Genomic DNA, 18,666 nt, shown 5'->3' with positions numbered 1-18,666 from the left:
GGAGGTCGGAGCGTCCAGGGCTCACGCTAATGGTTTTGGGGGCAAACCCTTTGAGGCCCTTTCTTGTCTCAGTCATTACAAAGCATGAGGTAGTGGAAAGAGGAGGCCGGAGGTGGGAGAAACGTGGGTGGCTGAGGCCATGGCTCACCTGCCCAAAAGCTGCTTCAACCTCCTGACTCCACCCCGGGCACTGTGCCCGATACCTTGCTCCCACCCCCACGAAGGTGTGGTGCTAAAGCGTGATGAGATCCCCGTCTCTTGGACCTGGCGGGAGGGGCTGAACCCTTGAAATAGAGCAGCGTCCCTCCCGGAAGAGGCGTGAAGCGCAGAACATTCCTCACATCCGTGAGCCCACGGAACCCGAGGAAGCGGCCAGTGCCGGGCCAGGAAGGGGGCATCGGGAGGCCGTGGTTTACCTCGGTCGCCTTGCCAGATCTGAGGTGGCTCATGACCTGGCTGGCAGTTACCACACTGGAATACTTAACTGTCTTTACGTCTGAGCTCCCTAGTGGGCAAGGAGTAAAAGGAAAGATGGTTGGAGGGCTTCTGGCTCTAAAGTGGAGTTTTCCTCCTCAAACCCTGGGAGGTATTTAGCACAGCGTGGGGCCGGTGCCTCGGTAATCCTCCAGTGATGAGGCGTTAAGTGATGGCTGACAGGAGCTCTTGGGGTCACGACTGTCACCACCCGATTCTGCGCTCACCCGTGCTCACCCGTGCCAAGCGCTGAGCAGAAGCACTTACTGTCTGGCGGCGGGGCGGGGGCGGGGGGAGGCAGCCATAAACGTGTGCAGATTCTTTGACACTCCTCCCCTTGAACCTAAGGAATGACGTTTTGGTGACTGCCTGGACCAATACAACGCGGCAGGGGTGGCACTGTTGACCTCCAGGGCCAGATCACAGAAAGGCCTTGCAGCTTTGGCCTGCTGCGACGTTCCTCCCAGCACCCAGCCACCATGCTGTGAGGGAGCCCAGGCAGCCCATGGGGAGGCACCCCGGCCCACGGCCAGTGCCGACTTGCCAGGCACACAAGTGAGCCATCTTGAGAGCAGATCTGCCCCCCGGCCCCGAGGGCAATTATGGGGTCGTCTGTTACCCGGCAGTGGACTGGAACAGCAGGCTTTCTCATTTAATCCTATGAAGTGAGCGCTGTTACTAATTCCATTAAAAAGTAAGGAAGTGAAGCATTTAGTCACTTGCCCCGGGTCACAGCTCTAAAAAAGAGCTGGGAAGGAATCTGGATGCAGGCAGTTGGCCTCCCGAGCCCACACGCTCTTCTTCCCAAGGCTGCAGAACCTGGGTACCACCAGGGCCTCTTGCCGTTCCAGGCCTGGCCCTGCCTGTGTGCCAAGCCAGCCTCCTGGACAAGCAAACCAAGCTTCTCCCCCAGGGAAAGGTTCTGTCCGTGGTCATGCCGCCAGCCAGGGTCCAGAGCACGCTTAGCCACAAGCCTGACTGTCCTCAGGCTCCCCGATCCACTCGGCTGCAGAGTAACGGGGCCCCTGTCTTGGGCCAGCCACCATCGTCAGGGCCCTGGCCACTGGTCCCGGTTCTAAAAGCCAGATGGAGAAAGATGAGAGCGCCCTGGGCCAGAGGCTTGTCCCCCAAAGCTACCTGCCCAAGTTTCACTTGGCTGGGGTCTCCCAACAATGTGGGGAAGCTGCGGCCAAGCTCTGGGGTGCACGGAAGGTCAGGCAGGACACCGTTTCTTCTAGACAACACGGTGGGAAAGCAGCACCTCCCTGGAGCCCAGGTTCGTGGGGAACAGGCCACTGGATGAGCCAGAACAATCGAGTCCAAAGCCATATGGTTTATTGGGGGATGGGGCCAAGTGGGCTGGGGGCCGGGGGGCACTGGCGAGGCGGGGAGGACTACGTGTCACAGTCCTCGGGGATGGCGGCCGTGATGATGAGCGAGGGCTCCATGACGCCCTGGCCCGAGAAGCTCTCCTCCGCGCACAGTCTCTGTCCAGGGAGCTGGGAGGCCAGGCCGCCCTGGGCCAGCGACTCCACGATGACCTCAGCCGAGCCCACCTCCAGCTCAGTGGGCGGCTGTAACGCCACCACCACCATCTTCTCGTCCTCGATGACCAGGTTCCGGAGCTTGCGCTGCCGTGGGTTGTAGTTCTCCACCCGGTCGTGGATCTCCATGTGCCTCCGCAGGTGGGCCTAGCGGGGAGGGGGCGCTCAGGCTGGGCACAGAGGCGTCTGGGGGAGGGGCTCGGGGCGGGGGGGCAGGGGCAGGAGGAGGCCGGCCCCAGGCCTACCTGCCGGGTGAACTTGTAGCCGCATTCGGTGCACTCGAACTTCCTGACCCCCTTGTGCCTCCTCACGTGCACGCGCAGCTGCTCCACAGCTGCAGGAGGGAAGGGCCCAGTGTTGGGGCGGGAGCAGGGCTCCAGCCCGGAGAGGAGACACAGCCTGCGGGGGTGGTTCTGGGCCCTGCCAGGCTCTCCGGCGCCACCCTGAGGTCACTACTGCCCAGGGCCCTGGGGAGCCTCCGCCCCTGGCTGCGGGCCAGAAGCTTCCGCAGCGGAGGAGCCTGTGACAGCCCCTCCGGCCCCCTCTCCCCAACCCGGGGCTCGCCCGGGGCAGGGCCAAGGGAGATGGCCTTCCGTGGGCCCAGGCACCTTTGAATGTCTTCCCGCAGATCTGGCAGAAGTGGGGCCGGCCCTCCTGGTGGCGGCTGGCCACGTGCCTCAGCAGGGGCCCCTTCTCCGTGAAGCGCTGCTCGCAGAACTCACAGCTGAAGGGCCTCTCGCCGGTGTGGGTGCGGTTGTGCTTGTCCAGGCTGGCTGCGGGGTACAAGGTGAGGGCTCAGGCGCCAGGCCTCAGCCCCAGGACAGGGAGGGGACCGCCTGCCTCACCTTGGGTGCGGAAGGTCTTGCCGCAGAGGTGGCACTGGAAGGGCTTCTCGCCTGTGTGCGTGCGCAGGTGCATGTTGAGATTGGCCTTCTGGGTGAATGCGCGGCTGCAGAACTCGCAGACGTACGGCCTCTCGTTCCTGTCCAGGTGGGGACACGGACACAGGCGTCACCGAGGGAAGTGGCCCCCCTGGCGCCACCGCAGCTGGGAACATGGCCGGCCCGCGCCACGGAAACAGGCAAGGCCGAAGCCAGCCGGCCTGAGCCTCGAAACGGCCCGGGCTGCTGCGAGCCGCCTGGTGGAGAAAGGGCTTGGGCAGGGCTGGGAGAGGAGCACGAGCTCCATCCTGGGAGCCACAGAAACCGAGAAGCTGCCCCGGGGCGGCGGTAGGGATCCTGGTCTTGCCTGAAATCCCCTCCCCCCCAGCCTGGCTGGCCGGGCAGGCTTGCTTATCCCGCAGGCGTCCCCACCCAGAAAGGCTGCAGGCACCAGACTCAGGGTGGGGAGCACTCTGGGTGAGCGGCAGCCCGCCCGCCCGCGGGCCTGGAGGCAGCAGCAGGGCCAGGCCCTGGGGGAAGACGGGCCCTGGACACCTGTGCTTGGCCTTGATGTGCATCTGCAGCCCGTTTCGGCTCGACGCCCGGTGGCCACACTCCTCACACACGAAGAGCTTCTCCCCGCGGTGCTTGAAAGCCTCGTGCAGCTGCAGTTCCGTCCGGGACAAGAAGCACTTGGCACAGGTGGGACACTAAGGGACAGGGTGAGCAGGGCGAGGGTCAGGAGGGAGGGCCGCCCGGGAGCCCCACAGAACCCCCTGGACCCCTCATGGCGGAAACCGCACTGCCCGCCCACTCTGGACGCGGCCACGGCCGCCTTCACCGTGCTGGTGCCCAGCATCGGAGTGCCCGGCCCCGGTCCTCGGGGTCCTCGGGACGGCCTGGCACTTACAGCGTGGGGCTTGGGTGCTCCGTGCAGCTTGATCATGTGGCTTTGCAGGTCCTTCTTCTGCATGAACTGCTGCGAGCACGAGGCACACTGGAAAACATGACCGCGGCCGCCTGAGGCCCAACACGGACAGCCCTGCTCGCCCCCAGGCTGCCAGGACGGGAACCCAAAGGCAGGGCACAGCCCGAGATTCGGGAGGCTCCCTCCCCCCACCCCCACCCCCACCCCCACCGCGTGAAGGCCACACTGGGGAGGGGCTCTGGTGCTACGCCTACGCGGAGGCTGAGGCTGCCCTCCGCAGCCCCGCCCAAAGATGCCGGAGCACTGGACACGGGACACGGGGAGGGCAGGGCTCCTCGACGGCTGGCGAGGGGGAGGCCCCCCCGACACCATCCCAGGTAAAGGGCTAGGTGGGAGGGCCCCTGGGGCCGCCCCTCGGCCCCCAGCCCTGGGGACAAGCCGAGCCTGACCTTGTAGGGCATCTCCCCCGTGTGGGACACCATGTGCACCCGCAGCTCCATCCTCCGGCGGAATGTCTCCTGGCACACGGAGCACGTGAAGACCTGGCAGTGTGAGGGGCAAGCGGGACCGGCGTCAGCGGGGGCCTCTGCCTCGACGGCAGCCTCGGCCGGGGCTTCCACTCGCTGCTGGGAAGAGTCTGCCTGGGGTGGAGGGGGGACGGGGTGGGGCGCTAGGGTGGGAGAGGGCTACACGTAACCTGCTTGCCCTGATGCTGACCCTCACTGAACGCTGCAAGCCCACCACGCCAGGCCAGGGACGGGGCCACAGCCTGCAGGCGACAGGCCTCTAGGAAGAGGTGGGGGGGCGGTTAGCCCCCGAGTCACACGGGCCAGCCAGGGGGGTGGGGGGAGGTGACCAGGTGGCCTTTCTCAGCAGCCACCCCCCACCGAAGTACCCCTTCTCCAAAGCCCAGGGGCCCAGGCAGGCAAACCCAAAATGCCTCCTGTCAAGTCCCTCCTGGGCTGGTGACGCCTGCCCTTGGGACCTGTGTCCCTGCCACCTGTGCCAGGAAGTGGACCCGATGATACCCACGGGCCCTGCAGCACTCGAGTTTACAGTCCCGTCTAGGCCAGTCCCCTGGGGGCCCCTCCCAGGTGGCAGAGAGACAGAGGCCAGCGTGCCCTGCCCACCAGGACCCGGGCCGGCCCCCAAGTACCTGTTCCGAGCGGTTCATGCAGTTCCGGGCTTCGTGCTCCAGGAGGTTCTCCTTCCGAAAGTAACACTTCCCGCATTTGGGACACTCGAAGGGTTTCTCCCCAGTGTGTTTCCTGCTGGGAGAAGCCACGGGGGGTGTCGGGGCTGAGCGGACCTGCCGCCCTCCCTCACCCAGGCCCCCTCCAGCACCTCTGCTGATGGCGCTGTGCTCCGCGGCAGAGGAAGACTGGACTTGGGCCGACGCCTGAGGCTCTCCACGAGGCTCGGCCAGACCCAGCTGGTGAAGCTGCAGGGGTGAGCCCAGAAACCCTCCTCCCTCCCGGAGACTCTGCAAGGGAGGGCACGGCACAGCTCCATGCTGGAGGGGCGCCCCAGAGCCACAGGCCGAGGGGGAGGCCCAGCCGCCAGCATCACTCCGAAGAAAGAAATGATCCCGGGGCCCTGACTCCCTGGAGAAACCACGCAGTCTGCCTGGAACTTCCATGGGCTCAGCCTTCAAAACCACAGCCAGAATCTGACCACCTCACCTGGCCTCCATGCTACCATCTAGTGCGGCCACGCCGTCCCTGGGCCGCTGCCTGGGCCTCCTACCCATCCCGTGCTCCACGCTTACCTCCCGTCGGGTTTCCACTTCAGGAGCCAGACGGGCCCTCAAGTACAACCAGATCGCATTGCCTCTTTGCTCACAACCCTCTAACGTTTGGCATCTCACCCTGAGAAAGGCCTGGGGGCCCGTGAGGGCACTGCTGGCCTGCCCCTTACCTTGCTGGCCCCCTCCCACCCCAGAGCCTCTGCTCTGGCCCCTCTCTGGCCCAGAGCGCTCTCCCCAGCCATCCGTTAGGCAAACTTCTTCACTTCCTTTGAGTCTGCTGGATTATCTCCTTTCTTTACAACCGCAACCTGACCCCACCCTGAACTCCCCAGCCCCTGGCACTGCTGTCCTTTTCTTTTTTCCCATGGCCTTCATCGCACTGCAGAGTCTCTTATCTGGTAGTTCAGGGTCTCATCGCCCTGCTGGAAGGCAAGATGCACAAGGCCTCTTTGTTCTGCTCACTAAGGTATCCGGTGCGCCCAGCCACCGGGCAGACAGCTCACTGAATGAGCTAAATGAACCCTGACTTCAGAGCCCGGGAGTGGCGTGGGGAGAGCTCCGACAACCTGCCAGAGGCCATACACTCCTCTCATCCTCTGCTGCGACACTTGACTGTCCTTGTCCCCCGTCCCAAAGACCTCAGGAGGCCATCACCCCTTCCCAGTTCTCAGGGCCGGTCTAGCAGCCTGCAGCCCAAGGTAAGGATGGGGTCGGTGCCTGCACCCAAGTCTTACACTGGGAGAGTGTCCAGGCAGACACAGATCACCCCAGGGTGACTTCCCCAAAGGCTCCACTGGCAGCAGCTGCCCCCAGAGCAGGGACAGCAAATGGGCTTCAGCCCCAGTTCCAACTCCATTCGGTCGCTAGTGGCTTCTGAGAGTGTCATACTGAGAAAACACGTATGGCCCAGCCTGGCTTGGCAAGAAATCACACCAAGTGATGTCTTGGGCTAAGGAGGGGCAAGGCTAGAAGGCGCGTCACCTAGTTGCCGTCCCTGCAGGCCCCGCAGAGAGCAAGGCCCCTGGAGCAGCGCCTTCCAAGAGGACGCTCCGGGATGATGGAAATGTTCTACGTCTGTCCTGTCGCATTCAGCAGCTGGGTCCACACGTGGCTACTGAGCCCCTGAAATGCAGCTAGTGTGACTGAGGAAATGAACTTACTTAATTTTAATTACTTTGATTTTAAATTAAAATAGCTTCGTGTGGCATCTGATTACCTTATGGGACATGGCTTCAGACAAATGCTCTGCTGAGACCTCAGAGCTAACCTGTCCCAGAAATGTGGGTGGCACCAACCCTAAAGATTGACATCTTGGCCCAAAGCCCACACTGCCAGGCTTCAGAAACACCTACAGTCAGGCCACAGCCACAGCACGGGGCCACAGGCTTCTCTCACCCCCTTGGGAAAAGCCAGCTGGAGGTCAATGTTCACAGCGCATGGAACGTGTTGCTAAGGTGTCCACAGACCCACTCCAAGCAGAGGGCTCGCAGGAGGGCGAGGAAGAAGGAAGCCAACCAAGGTCAGGCGCTCACTCCCCAAAGGCCAGAGGACGCCAATGCCAGGCGCTCTGTGGGTCTGAGATGGAGCCCCTGGCCCCTACGCGGCCCAGAAGTGGGGATGCAGGCCCCCTCCCCCAACACGGGAACAGCAGATGGGAAAAGAAAATAGAAAAACAGAACGTTTACCTGTTGTGAACTTTTAGATAATATTTGCTGAGGAACTTTTTATGACATGTGGGGCATTCAACCGGCACCGCTGTACCTTTTCTGTTCTCAGCAGGCTCGGCTGCCCGGGAACCTGCACTCAGGGCCGGCTCGGCAGCACAGGGCTTTCTGATTACGTTTGATTTCCTCCTGGTCGGCACAGCCTCAGTCTCAGAAACATAATCGCCGTCCCCGTCATCCTCAACTTGAACCACCACTTCCCACTAGAGCAGAAGGGGCAGCAGAAGGGAGCGAGGTCACCAAATTAATCAGCAGGGGTGCTGGGGGCGGATCTACGGGGCAGCCAGCTCCCTCCAGTTCCAGCCCAAGTCCCTTCATCAGTGACTGTTCCCTTCAGGGTCCCAGGGCAGGCAGCATCCGAATCTCAGGTTTGGAGAGCAAGAGCTCTATTTGTGGGTAACTGGAATTTTGCCTGGATTTCACTACCCTGGGAAACACCTGATGCCGCCCACTCGACCCCAAGAAGCTGGCAACCACGAACACGACTTGTAGAAAGGTCAGCCTGAGGATGCAGGATGGAGCTGGCTTCCTACATTTGGAGGAAATCTGTCCTAAACCCACAAAACAGATTCTAACTTAGGGTCCAGATTATCCCGGAAAAGCGTCAGTCTCTCCTCCCCACTCCTGCCTCCCCTGCTCCAGCATCGTGGGCACAGTACCTCGTGACTCCCGCCCTGCAGCTGGACACCTTCAGCCTCAAAGGGCCTTGGGGGCACTCTGCAATCCTCAGGCTCCTTGTCCTCAGGAGGACAAAGCTTCAGAGCCTGCTTGAGTTTCCCACGGAGGAAGGAGGGGTTCTCACTCTGAGGGAGACCCAGCTGGGGCCTCTGGAGGCTGGGACTGCCGCTGAGCTCCTGATCCCTGGGGGTTGGACCCAGCGTCCTCGAAACTTCCTCTTCCTCCAAGCTTGCTGGCTCCTTGAGGTGGCTGTTCACATCCCGAGGGGCAGGTTTCCCCAGCCCGCTCTGGCCACTTGGTGCCTGTCCCACTGAGGCTTTGGGCTTGAAGCTCTGGCACAGCTCTACAGCCTCTGGCACCCGCAACTCCCTGGCTGCCAGGAGCACCTGATCCCGGTTCCCCGAGGTGAGGGCGAGGTGGCCAGTGTAGAAGAAGTCCAGCAGGAGGCCAAAGATCTCAGCGAAGCCGGCAGGGAGGACGACACTGCCCCCTGAGCCATCCCCATAGAGGCTCTGGAAGAAGTGGCTGCAGCACGCGAGGACACTCCAGTGCGCCTTGAACACCAGACCCCCCACGTCCAGGGTGGCGTCGCAGTACTGGCCCCGCTCCCGCTGCTTGTTGAGTTCCTGCAGAACCCTTACACTGTGCTGGACGAAGGAGCCGTCCATGCTCCGTCTGAAAGGGAGAAAAGCAGCAGTGACCCCCTGACCAGTCCAACCGAGGGGTAGTAAGAGAAAGCCCCTGGATCTGAGAAGAGGGTAAGGGAAGGCAGACTCTATTCAGTCACATTTATTACAACCAGGGCTTAGATCAAGGTTAGAAGGTGCAAGCTGACACAGGAACGGACTGAAAGTCTCCCTGGGGGCCGGGGCCAAGTAAGCAGCCCATATCGGGGGTGGCCAGAGAGTGTGGTGGCGGAAGCGCAGGTGGACTAGGTGGGGACAGAGTCGGGAAGGGTGCTGGTGGGAGGAAATCAAAAGTTTGAGACAAGAAGCGGGGGACCAGCGCGAACTCATCAGCCTGGCACAGCGAGAGGGCCCGACGCAGTGGAGGGTGGCCGCTGCAGACAGGTGAACGGAGCCCACGCCGCGCCCACACGTCCGGAGCGGCCGGGCGGAAGGCGGCCGCGGTCACACTCCGTCAACAGCCACCGCGGCCCACAGCGCCCCCTCCCTCGCCCCGTTCCTCCCGACCTCCTCACCCGGGCTGGTCCTCCCTAAGCCAACCCCTCCGGCCCCAAGCCAGGTCGCCCGCACAACCCCACCGACCAACTGCCCCGGCGGTAAGTGCCGGGCCGACCGTGCAGAGACGCGGCCGCCGCCGCCGCCGCCGCCGCCGCCGCCGCCGCCGCCGCCGCCGCCGGACGTGACGTCAGAGCGCGCCGGCCGGGGCGGGACGCCTCGGAGGCGCTAGCCTTTACCTCCGGCCCCTGGAGGCGGTACCACGTAGATAACAGCCAATGGGGTGCATGGAAAGGCGGGGCCAGCTCCGTTCCCTCGGCGCTGGGCCCGCCTCCTGGGGTTGCCCAGCAACGCCAAGCTGGACATTGAGTCTACTCCCCCGCTCGGAGTCCCGAGGTTCCGGCTGCGGTTAGCCCGGCCGCGCAGCGCCCTCAGGCTTGAAGAGACAGCGCCCTACCCTCGCCCTAGAGAGGAAGCACAGCCAAGACGCACCTTTCACCTTTTTATTGGCAGCCAGCGCAGCCCGGACTGAGCTCTCCCGTGGGCTTACACTCCCCAAGACAAGGCTGAGGAGCCCAGAGGCCTCCCGGACACCCCAGGTCCTGGGCGCCCCATTCCACCTTCAACCCTGAGAGCAGTGGAGACTTCCGGTCCACCCTGCCCCGGCTTGACCCTGCCGGACCCACTGGTCAGGTGGAGGAGCCACAGCGCCTGGTGTAGTCCTGGGTGGAGGCCTGGAAGCGCTCGGTGCTGTTGAGATCTGGGCGGCACAGGATCACACAGCACTTGGGGAGGAAATAACCGCTGAAGCCGCCACTCAGGCTGCTCAGCATGGCCAGCACGTTGACCGTGGGCCGGTACTTGCCCTGGTAGACACTGGCCATGGTGAAGAAGGAGATCCAGGACACGAAGTTGAGGAGCAGGCTGAAGGTGGCACATTTGACCTCGTTGTAGTTCTCTGGCAGGTCCTTGTCCAGGTAGCTGCAGGCAAAGGCGCTGACCTAGAGGAGGCCATTGTAGGCGAAAGCCAGCATGAAGCCCGGTGAGTTAGCCTCTGTGCAGTCAAGCACCACCAGGTGAGGGAAGGGCTGGTATTCCCTGGGGGGCAGTGGGGTCCACACTGCAAGCCACATTAGACAGATAAGCAGCTGGGTTATTGAGCTGATCACCACCAACAGGCCAGCACTGTGGTTTTGGACCCACGCACGGATGAAGGTGGGTACCTTGGCAGAAAACTTGAAGATGAACACAAGTTGGAAGGAGTGGATCATCAGGCAGGACAGGAAGATGGCAAAACCAAGGGCAAAGAGTCCTTTGCGCAGCAGGCATGTGGGCAGAGTGGGCTCCCCAAAGAAGCCATAGTGGCCGCAGCTGCCCCCCGCCAGGGAGCCCAGCATGAGGAAGCACAGCCGGCCTCCAGCTGACCTCACCACAGGCGTGTCTAGGTGCCAGGCAAACAGGCCAGCAGTCCCAGACACCAGCAGCAGCAGCATATTAGCTGCCAGGAGCACCCAAGAGATGGGCTCATGCCAGGTCAGAAACACCACGGTGCATGGGAAGCAGGTCTGGCTTCTCTCAGGTGCCCACTCTTCTTTCCCACAAGGTTGGCAGCTGTAGGGGTCTGGAAGGGAAGTCAGAGAGTGTTCCTGAGAGCCGGGCGAGCATAGCAGGAATGGGAAAAGGAAGGGAGGCCGTGCAAGCCCGCAAGGTTCTGGGAGGGCTGTAGCACAGGAGCTGGGCTCTGCCAGGCACAGCAAGATGGGGGTAGCCCTGAGTGAGGGCCCCCAGGCCAAGTGTTTCCTCAACATGCCTGTGTTAATTACAGATTGTGGAGACACCTGGGTGGGTTCTGTATGGCTCATGATCCTATGAAACCCAGAAGGGGTTTGCAAACCAAGAGGTCGTAGTGAGGGCCTTAACCCACATAACCCTGAGGCTATGATCCAATGCGTGCAGCCAGCCCCAAAGGAAGGGTCTTTTCTTCTCTCCCCAGCACTCCCACTAGCCAAATCCACCTGCCTGAGCTGCCGCTCTGTGGTTCCTCTGAGTTGACTCTCTCAGGATAGAAGAGATACATTCCCACGCCCGCAGAGACAGTAAAAGGAAGGCACGTGGCCCCTGGAGTCCAGCTCTGGGCTGAGCCCTTAGCTACCTCCGTTTGCTCTCTGGTCTTGACCTTGCGTCACTGGGTAGAGTATGCTGTTTGTCCTGCTGCAGACATGCTAGTATCTGCATTCAGGCCAAGCTCTTCAAGGTATCAGCTGTCACCGGCATGGACAACAGAAGGGACTTCATACAGATAACATGGGAGGGCACAAAGGGAATGACAGCCACATCTGTTTGGATAAAGAGGTTGAATTTAGGGGGACTTCCCTGGTGGTCCAGTGGTTAAGAAGACGCAAGAGGGAAGGGATATGGGAACAGATGTATATGTATAACTGATTCACTGTGTTATAAAGCAGAAACTAACACACCATTGTAAAGCAATTATGCTCCAATAAAGATGGTAAAAAAAAAAAAAAAGAATCTGCCTTCCAATGCAGGGAACATGGGTTTGATCCCTGGTCAGGGAACTAAGACCCCACATGCTGCGGGGCAACTAAGCTCACATGCTGCAACCACTGAGCCCACATGCCACAACTAGAGAGAAGCCCATGGGCGACAACGAAAAATCCTGCATGCCACAACTAAGACCCAATGCAGCCAAAAACAAATGAAAGAAAGAAAGAAAGAAAAAGAAAGAAAGAAAGAAACTCAGCTACATATGAGGCCTTCAACTGCTTGTTTCTTTCCACTTGATCAGAATTCAGTCTGATGGAAGGTGTCCCCCAGCCTGTCCCTAACTGGCAGCAAAGTGACCAGGGCCCTGGTTCTGCACATGTGTGGCCCAAGGGAGGTCCTTTCATCTGCTCTACAGACCCTAGGAGTGCTGGGTGGTTCGCCCACTCATCACTGGGTCACTCACCACTCTTGTTGAGGAAGGTCCTGGCCTCACAGAGCACACACCCGAAGCAGCAGTGGTGGAAACCCATGATCTCTCTCTGGTGCCCTTCAGGACAGTCGCTGGAACACACAGACTGAGGCACCTGCAAGAAGCCACAGGTGTTCCGCAACCACGCGGAGGGGCCCAGCTCAAGGGACACTCGCTCTTAGGATGGAAAACTGGATCTCTGGGCATCCGCCTTCGCGGATTACCCCCAGGGCAGAGCCCCTGGTTGTGTGAACCAGCGATGACTGGGCATCTGTCTGTGAGCCTGTGGAGTTTCCCTGGCAGGGCTAGGGAGAGTCATAGTGGCCTGATACCTGGGATCCCCTCTCCTGCTCTGTGAACATTGTCCCCGTGCTCTAGGCTGCCTGTTAGGCAGTCACCTGGTGAGTGACTATGTCCCCGTTACCCGGTTGTCCTTTCCATGCCACCGGATTTTGATCGTATTTATGTCTAGCCGAACTGGAGACCAAAAGGAGGAGCCGACGACCCTGGAGGTCCAGTTGGGGCCACTCTAGTCCCAGGCAATTATGTTATAACTGCTGAGGGGGGGTCGCCATTGTCATTAAATGTCACAATGTCCTTGTGTAAAAGGAAATACACCTTGAGGATCTGCTCCAGAAGCTGAAACAAACAGGGATAACGGCGCTGCCACAGCTGACACGGGCTGCTCCTCCAGGACCCACCGGGACCCAGACGGCCCAGGAAGCAAGTGCGTGGGGCCTTGCTGAGCTTCCATCTGGGTGGTTTCAGCCCATCTGGAAGTTCTGGTCCCTTCCTCAGGCTCTCTCCCCTCCTAGGAGGCCCCTTCACCCTCCTATCCAGCCTCCTGAGTGAGAGGAAGTCTCTAACAAAGGATCCCTTTGCAGAGGTTTCAAGCCCTGGATCTGAGGCGTGGTGGGTGGGAGGGGCCCCAGTTCAGAGAACAGAAGACGAACACGAGCCTCAGAGAAGGAATCAGCCTCCAGTCGGGGGCCTTTGCCCCCCACCCCTCGCATTTAGGGTAGCCGAAGAGGAACCGCTCTGCTTGCCTCAGGAAAGCACCCTGATATAGGGTGCAGGTTAAGTGCCTTACCTGCCAGGGGTAGACCCAGCCTCTGGAACAGACTCCAGAGGCGCAGCCCAGGAGCTGGCGGAGGCTGTGAGCCACGGCATAGACAGCCTGGTACACGTTGTAGGCCGAGCTCATGGAGCATGCTCCAAGTGTGGGCATCTTCTGTGCCGTGAAAGCCCAGCACTCTCTGCAGAGCTGGTTGCTGCTGCACCAGGAGCCCCTGAGGCAAGGCCTCTTCAAACTCCTTCAGGCCAGGGATACGCCCCTGTGGGATGGCCACGCCCAGCACTGTGCCGATGCCCCAGAGCCCAGGCACATTGCTGATGTGTCTGGAGATGGCCCAGTCTTCTGAGGCGATCCACACCTCGGCAGTCAGCTTGGCCAGCACCACGGACTCAAAGAACACCCTGGCCAGCTGCCTGCCGGAGAAAACGACCACAACCGCGGTCCTCTCTTGGGCCAGGCAGCGCATCATGCTCTGCAACCTCTCATCGCCCGGCTGGGCAGAGAAAGGCACAATGTCCTTGAAGGCAACGCAGATGCCCTGCTGGGTGGCCTGGTCCTCCAGCGCCTGCACCCCTAGCTGCCCGTAGTCACCTTCGCTGCCCACCATGGAGACCCAGACCCACCCGAACCTCTGCAACAACGGCAGCATCAAGATCTCCACCTGGCGCTCATCACTTGGGATGGTGCGCAGAAGAGAGGTAGAGCCGCCTCACGCCGAGCATCTCGCTGCTGGCATCATAGCTGACCTGTGGGGTTCAGTTCAGCAAGTTCCGTGGCATCAGCCTCAAATGAGGGCCCCCCAGTGCCAGCCCTGTGCTGGGCGCGGGGACACGGGGAGGATGGAGACAAGGTCCTGGCCCAGGGTCTCAAGCAAAGCACCACTTGACACACGAGGCTAACAGGTTAAATGTCAGGTAAGGGAGCAGGTCCCCAGGGAGACTTCTGGGAGAAGAATGGGAATCTGTCCTGTGGACAAAGGGACCACAGCCGCATGCAGGGAGCGAAATGGTACGTGTGTGGGGCCCTTCAGGGACTTCCACTCGGCTGGAGGTCAGATCCAGGAAGAAAGGGAGCCTGGGCAGGTGTGTCTGGTCAGGGCGGGAAGCCTTAGCCCCCTGCTGCGGGGCTTTATCCCAAGGCCTCAGAGTTTAGGCAGCGAAGTGACATCAGACTTGTGTTTTAGGAGTGTATCTCTGATCAGGGAGGAATGTGTTTAAAAAGGCTCAAGGCCAGAGGAATTCCCTGGCTCTCCAGTGGTTAGAACTCCAAGCTTTCACTGCTAAGGGCGCAAGTTCAATCCCTGGTCAGGGAACTAACAACAACATAAAAGGCTCAAGGCCAGAGTCACAGAGAACTCCTAGGACCTGATGGAATCATCTGCATGAGAGGGGAGGGCGGTCAGTTAAAGCTGCGGCAGTGGCCATAGAGCAGAAGGGACAGAGCTGGCAGCGGTGAGGGCCCCTCCCTCACCGGCCCCCGGCAGAGGCCGTGGAGATGAGCTAAACGTCGGGGCAGGGAAGGGAGTGAAGGGAGGACTGCAGGGTTTCTGGCTTCCTTAGAGACAGTCACTCTGCCCGATGGGCCGGGGAGGGGATGCAGGAAGACAAGAGGCTTGTGTTACGTGGGGAGGGAAGTTCATCTGGGGGCCTGCTGGGTCCATGAAGTGGAGACGCTGGGCGCTGGGCGAGCATCTGGAAATCAGGCTGGTGCTCAGGAGTCAGAAGGAAGGTGGAGACAGGAATTTCAGCCCGGTCCTCGGCCGGCCTAGGAAGGGGAGGGGTCTGCCCTAGGGAGTCACCACCGCCTTCTCAGAGGAGATGGGGGCCGGGGGGGTGCAGAATTCTCTAAAGGAGACCAAGAAAGAAGTGCCCCAAGTGAAAGGGTCATAAATGCTGAGGGAAAGTGTCAAAACGGTCAAAGGGAGGGACTTCCCTGGCCGTCCAGTGGTTAAGACCGCAGGCTCTCAACGCAGGGGACACGGGTTCGATCCCTGGTCGGGGAGCTAAGATCCCACATGCTGAGCAGCATGAGGCCAAAAAAAAAAAAAAGATCAAATGGATTAAAGGCCACCTACCGGGCCCTGCACCAGCCCACCTGAGCAAGACGGTGCTGGGTTCCACCTCCAGGCTGGCCACCTGAACCACGTCCAATCCCTACCCAGCCTGCACCTTCCAGCGCCGGCTAGAAGGGCAGAGTCCAGGGCAGCGGAGGGAGGAGTCAAGGCAAAGAGGGAGAAGCAAACAGGAAGAGAGGACTCTGCGGAGAAGCCTGCCTGGAAGCGGGGCAGGGCCAGCCAGGTCTGAGAGGAGAAGCTCCTGGAGGGTAGAGGAGGACGGGCAGGCGTGTGGGTGGGGGAGGAGGCCCAGGGGGAGGTCGATGAGCAGAGGAGGGGCCGGGCGGGGCTGGCCCCCCCCCCCCCCCCACAGGGACAGGTGCCACACCTCTGAGCCTGAGTCTGGGGAGCTGGGAAACGAAGGGTGTTCAGTTCTGCACAAAGGTGACAGGACAGCGGGAGGAGAAAGAAAGGCAGAAGCTTCCGAGGAGAAGGGATTTTCCAGTGAGCACTGAGGCAGGGAGACCTGCAAGCGGCGCTTGGACAGGAAGGAATGCCAGGCAGGTGACTAACAGGCGGTGACCGCCCAGGAGGTCCAGGAGTCCAGGCTGGCCTCAGGCACGGCAGCTCCTGCCCACCCACCCCAGCCCACACTGGACTTGGCAAGAGGGGAGATGAGCGAACTGCCAGGGCGCCAGCTTATCAGGGGCATCCGGAAGGGGCTCAGCAGGGCTGCAGTGGTGGCAACATGGTAGCTGGAGTCGGGCCCAATCACCGCCACAAGTTTCCTTGGCTCTCCACGTAGCGCATCCCTAGCGTGCTCCACGTGGCAAACACATTGGCTGACTCCAAGCACCGGTCGTACGGCTTGTACCCCAGGGTGACGCTGGGCAGCAGGGCGGTGGAGTTGTTTATCTCCTCGATGCCAAACTGCGTGGCCTGGAAGAGGTGGTCGCCGTGGCCATTGAAGGTGCTGGGCCTGTAGGGAAAGCCAGGCTGAGAGCTGAAAAGGGCAAAAGGCCCTGCTGAGACCCTCTGGTCTCCTGGAAGCCCAGGCTTGGGGGATAGAAAAGAACCTCTGAGGTCATCTGTTCAGCCCCCTACAACCATGACCTCAGTGTGGACCCTGTGGCAGACACAGTTCTGTTGACAGGCCTTTGGAGAGGTAGGGGACAAATTGGAGAAATACACATACCATGCTCGCCTCCCCCCACAATAAGCATGTTAGCGCTGAAAGGCTCCCAAGTCCTGTAGGAGAGAAACCTGCTATATTAGTAAGGGTTCTCCAGAGAAACAGAACCAAGATGAGATACATATATATATGTACATAGAGAGAGAGGGAGAGAGGGAGAGAGGGAGACAGAGTGAGAGAGACAGCAAACAAGAGAGGTTTATTTTAAGGAATTAGCTCATGGGATTATGGGGGCTGGCTAGTCTGGGATTTGCAGGGCAGGCTAGAAATTCCCATGAGACTTTATTTTGTAGTCGAGGCTGAAGGTGGAGTTCTTTCTGTTTCCAGGGACCTCCATCTTTTCTCTTAAGGTCTTCAACTGTTTGGATGAGGCCCACCTACCTGATGGAGGGCAATCTGCTTTACTCAGTCTATTGATTTCAATGTTAACCACGTCTATGGGAATTCTCTGGTGGTCCAGTGGTTAAGACTTCACCTTCCAGTGCAGTGGGTGTGGGTTCGATCCCTGGCTGGGAGCTAATATGCCACATGCCTCGTGGCCAAAAAGCCCAAAATGTAAAACAGAAGCAATATTGTAACAAATTCAGTAAAGACTTTAAAAATGGTCCACATCAAAAAAATCTTAAAGAAAAATAAATATTAACCACGTCTAAAAATACCTTCACAGCAACATCTAGACTGGTGTTTAACCAAACAACTGGGTACCAGGCCCCAGCCAAGTTGACACATGAAATTAACCGCAGTCTGTGCTTAACCTTGTTTAACTAGTACTTTTCACTGGGACACTCGTGCCTGTGATGAGGGCCTGTGTTCCTCATGGCCTCTCTGGGAAACACCGACAAGGGCGCACTGGGGACATGATTCAGCCCTGCTTGCAGAGTGTGCCAGCCTGTTCCATTTCCCAGCCTCTCTGCTTGTTGCTAGGCTCTCCCATCGTTCCTATCACTTCTGTCCTTGAGTCACTGGAAGGAAAGGCAGTACCTCCTGCCCGTGACAGCCCTTCAGTTATCTGAAGCCGGTTTTCATATGTCTCCTCCTCAAGTCTTTTCTTCCCAGGTTCCCACCTGTAGCTCTTTGGGCCAGTCCTCCTGCACCAGGCTTTCCAGAACCTTCCTCCTGGGCTGGCTGTCAGGTGTGCTTCATGTTGCGGGCATCCTACTGCTGAGCCATGATACATCATCTTCAAGCTGCCCAAATCTAATACTTGTATGGATGGCAAGCAACTATCTTCTTTATAAGAAAAGCCGTTGTTTTTTCTACCTAGACTGTTGACTTCATGAAGACACCAACCTAATTCATCTTTGCTAAGCTCCTGAAGCATCTACTGCTATGTGTCCCCACATGGGGGGGGGGAGCCTCCCCTGGAGGACCGTACTTGCCATCTGGGAGACTAAGGAGTGTGAACTTGGGGAGGAATGGGGTGGGGGAGGAGACGGAGGAGGGGAAAGGCCACGCTTGCTTAATCCTTCCCATCTAGTTACATCACAAAGCCAGGAAACAACTGGCATGGAATTCAAAGGACTCTAACAGCCAGGGCAAAAGGACATATTACAAAGTGGAAACTGTATTACAAGGTGCCAGGGAAGGGGCTAGCTAGCACTTGAAGGTGGCGCCTGCAGGTTGGGTAGGGACTGGAGGCAGCTCAGATGGTCACCCCAGAGGCAGAACTGGCAGGGTCCCGCTGAGGGGGGCTGGCAGAGGGCCCCGTAGGCATGGGCCCCCCAGGTGACAGTTTTGCTGACCCCTCACTCACCTGTCACAGAAGGTCACTGTGGGTCTGCATCTCACCCCTAGGTGGTCACCGTGGAGAGGAAACTGGCCCGCAAGCAGGTAATCCCCAGGGAGGCTGAAGTCAGAGGAGGACGCGGTGCTGTGGCAGCTGAAAGCCCAGCAGCAGGAGAGAGAAAGCTGCAGGCCGATGAGGCACACCCCCCAGAGTAACATGCTGGCCAGACCTCCCTGCGCCTGGCATGGCCGCGCCGCGCCCTGGGACCAGGCCAGGCCGTTTAACTAGAATGGTCGGCAGCTGCCCAGATGCTTCCCAGTTTCATGCCTTTGAAAGGGGTGGGACTGGAACCGGGCTGTTTGCCTCCACCGTCTAGGGCTGCAGGCCTCCTCAGGAACCGGGCAGGGTAAAGGCACAGGTGCAAACCAGGTGGCACCCACTGGCCCTTCCTCTGGACGGTTGTGGGTTCTGTCCTGGCACTGCTGCCTGTGG

At 60.0% G+C, this 18,666-nt stretch overlaps 2 protein-coding genes across 5 annotated transcripts; both read right to left on the bottom strand.

Annotated features, from left to right (window-relative positions):
* Window positions 1-1,126: 1,126 nt before the first annotated feature.
* Window positions 1,127-9,323, bottom strand: ZBTB48 (zinc finger and BTB domain containing 48). 4 transcript variants are annotated; one of them, XM_082615286.1, is made up of 11 exons: window positions 9,245-9,323; window positions 7,958-8,651; window positions 7,260-7,501; window positions 4,984-5,098; window positions 4,277-4,468; window positions 3,810-3,896; window positions 3,455-3,609; window positions 2,864-3,000; window positions 2,627-2,791; window positions 2,264-2,352; window positions 1,127-2,165 (listed from the first exon to the last, which is right to left on the bottom strand). In XM_082615286.1, exons 2-11 carry the CDS (start codon window positions 8,642-8,644, stop codon window positions 1,869-1,871), a joined length of 2,166 nt encoding a protein of 721 aa, XP_082471412.1. In that variant the 5' UTR covers window positions 8,645-8,651; window positions 9,245-9,323; the 3' UTR covers window positions 1,127-1,868. The 4 variants fall into 4 exon arrangements, with proteins under 4 accessions (XP_082471412.1, XP_082471413.1, XP_082471414.1 ...); XM_082615287.1 differs by having other exon boundaries at window positions 4,984-5,095; XM_082615288.1 differs by having other exon boundaries at window positions 1,128-2,165; window positions 4,277-4,369.
* A 307-nt stretch (window positions 9,324-9,630) lies between these two features.
* Window positions 9,631-18,484, bottom strand: TAS1R1 (taste 1 receptor member 1). Its single transcript, XM_082612875.1, is given in 12 exon segments — window positions 9,631-10,158; window positions 10,162-10,778; window positions 12,123-12,243; window positions 12,553-12,657; window positions 12,661-12,699; window positions 12,702-12,767; window positions 13,219-13,432; window positions 13,434-13,901; window positions 13,903-13,949; window positions 15,960-16,042; window positions 16,045-16,235; window positions 18,202-18,484. Coding segments are annotated over 12 exon segments (2,454 nt in total). The 5' UTR covers window positions 18,393-18,484; the 3' UTR covers window positions 9,631-9,846.
* Window positions 18,485-18,666: the final 182 nt, after the last annotated feature.

This window comes from Mesoplodon mirus, assembly GCF_964341445.2.
Source record: "Mesoplodon mirus genome assembly, chromosome: 3".
Lineage (NCBI taxonomy): Eukaryota > Metazoa > Chordata > Mammalia > Artiodactyla > Ziphiidae > Mesoplodon > Mesoplodon mirus.
Note: the sequence above shows the minus strand (reverse complement) of the source record. Positions and strands in the feature narration are given on the sequence as shown.

Coding starts and splice junctions, on each gene's coding strand:
- ZBTB48 (XM_082615286.1), bottom strand. CDS start 8,644: ATGGACGGCTCCTTCGTCCAGCACAGTGTAAGGGTTCTGCAGGAACTC. Junction 3,610..3,809: donor GAGCACCCAAGCCCCACGCT/GTAAGTGCCAGG, acceptor CCTGTCCCTTAG/TGTCCCACCTGTGCCAAGTG. Junction 2,166..2,263: donor GCTACAAGTTCACCCGGCAG/GTAGGCCTGGGG, acceptor CCTCCCCGCTAG/GCCCACCTGCGGAGGCACAT.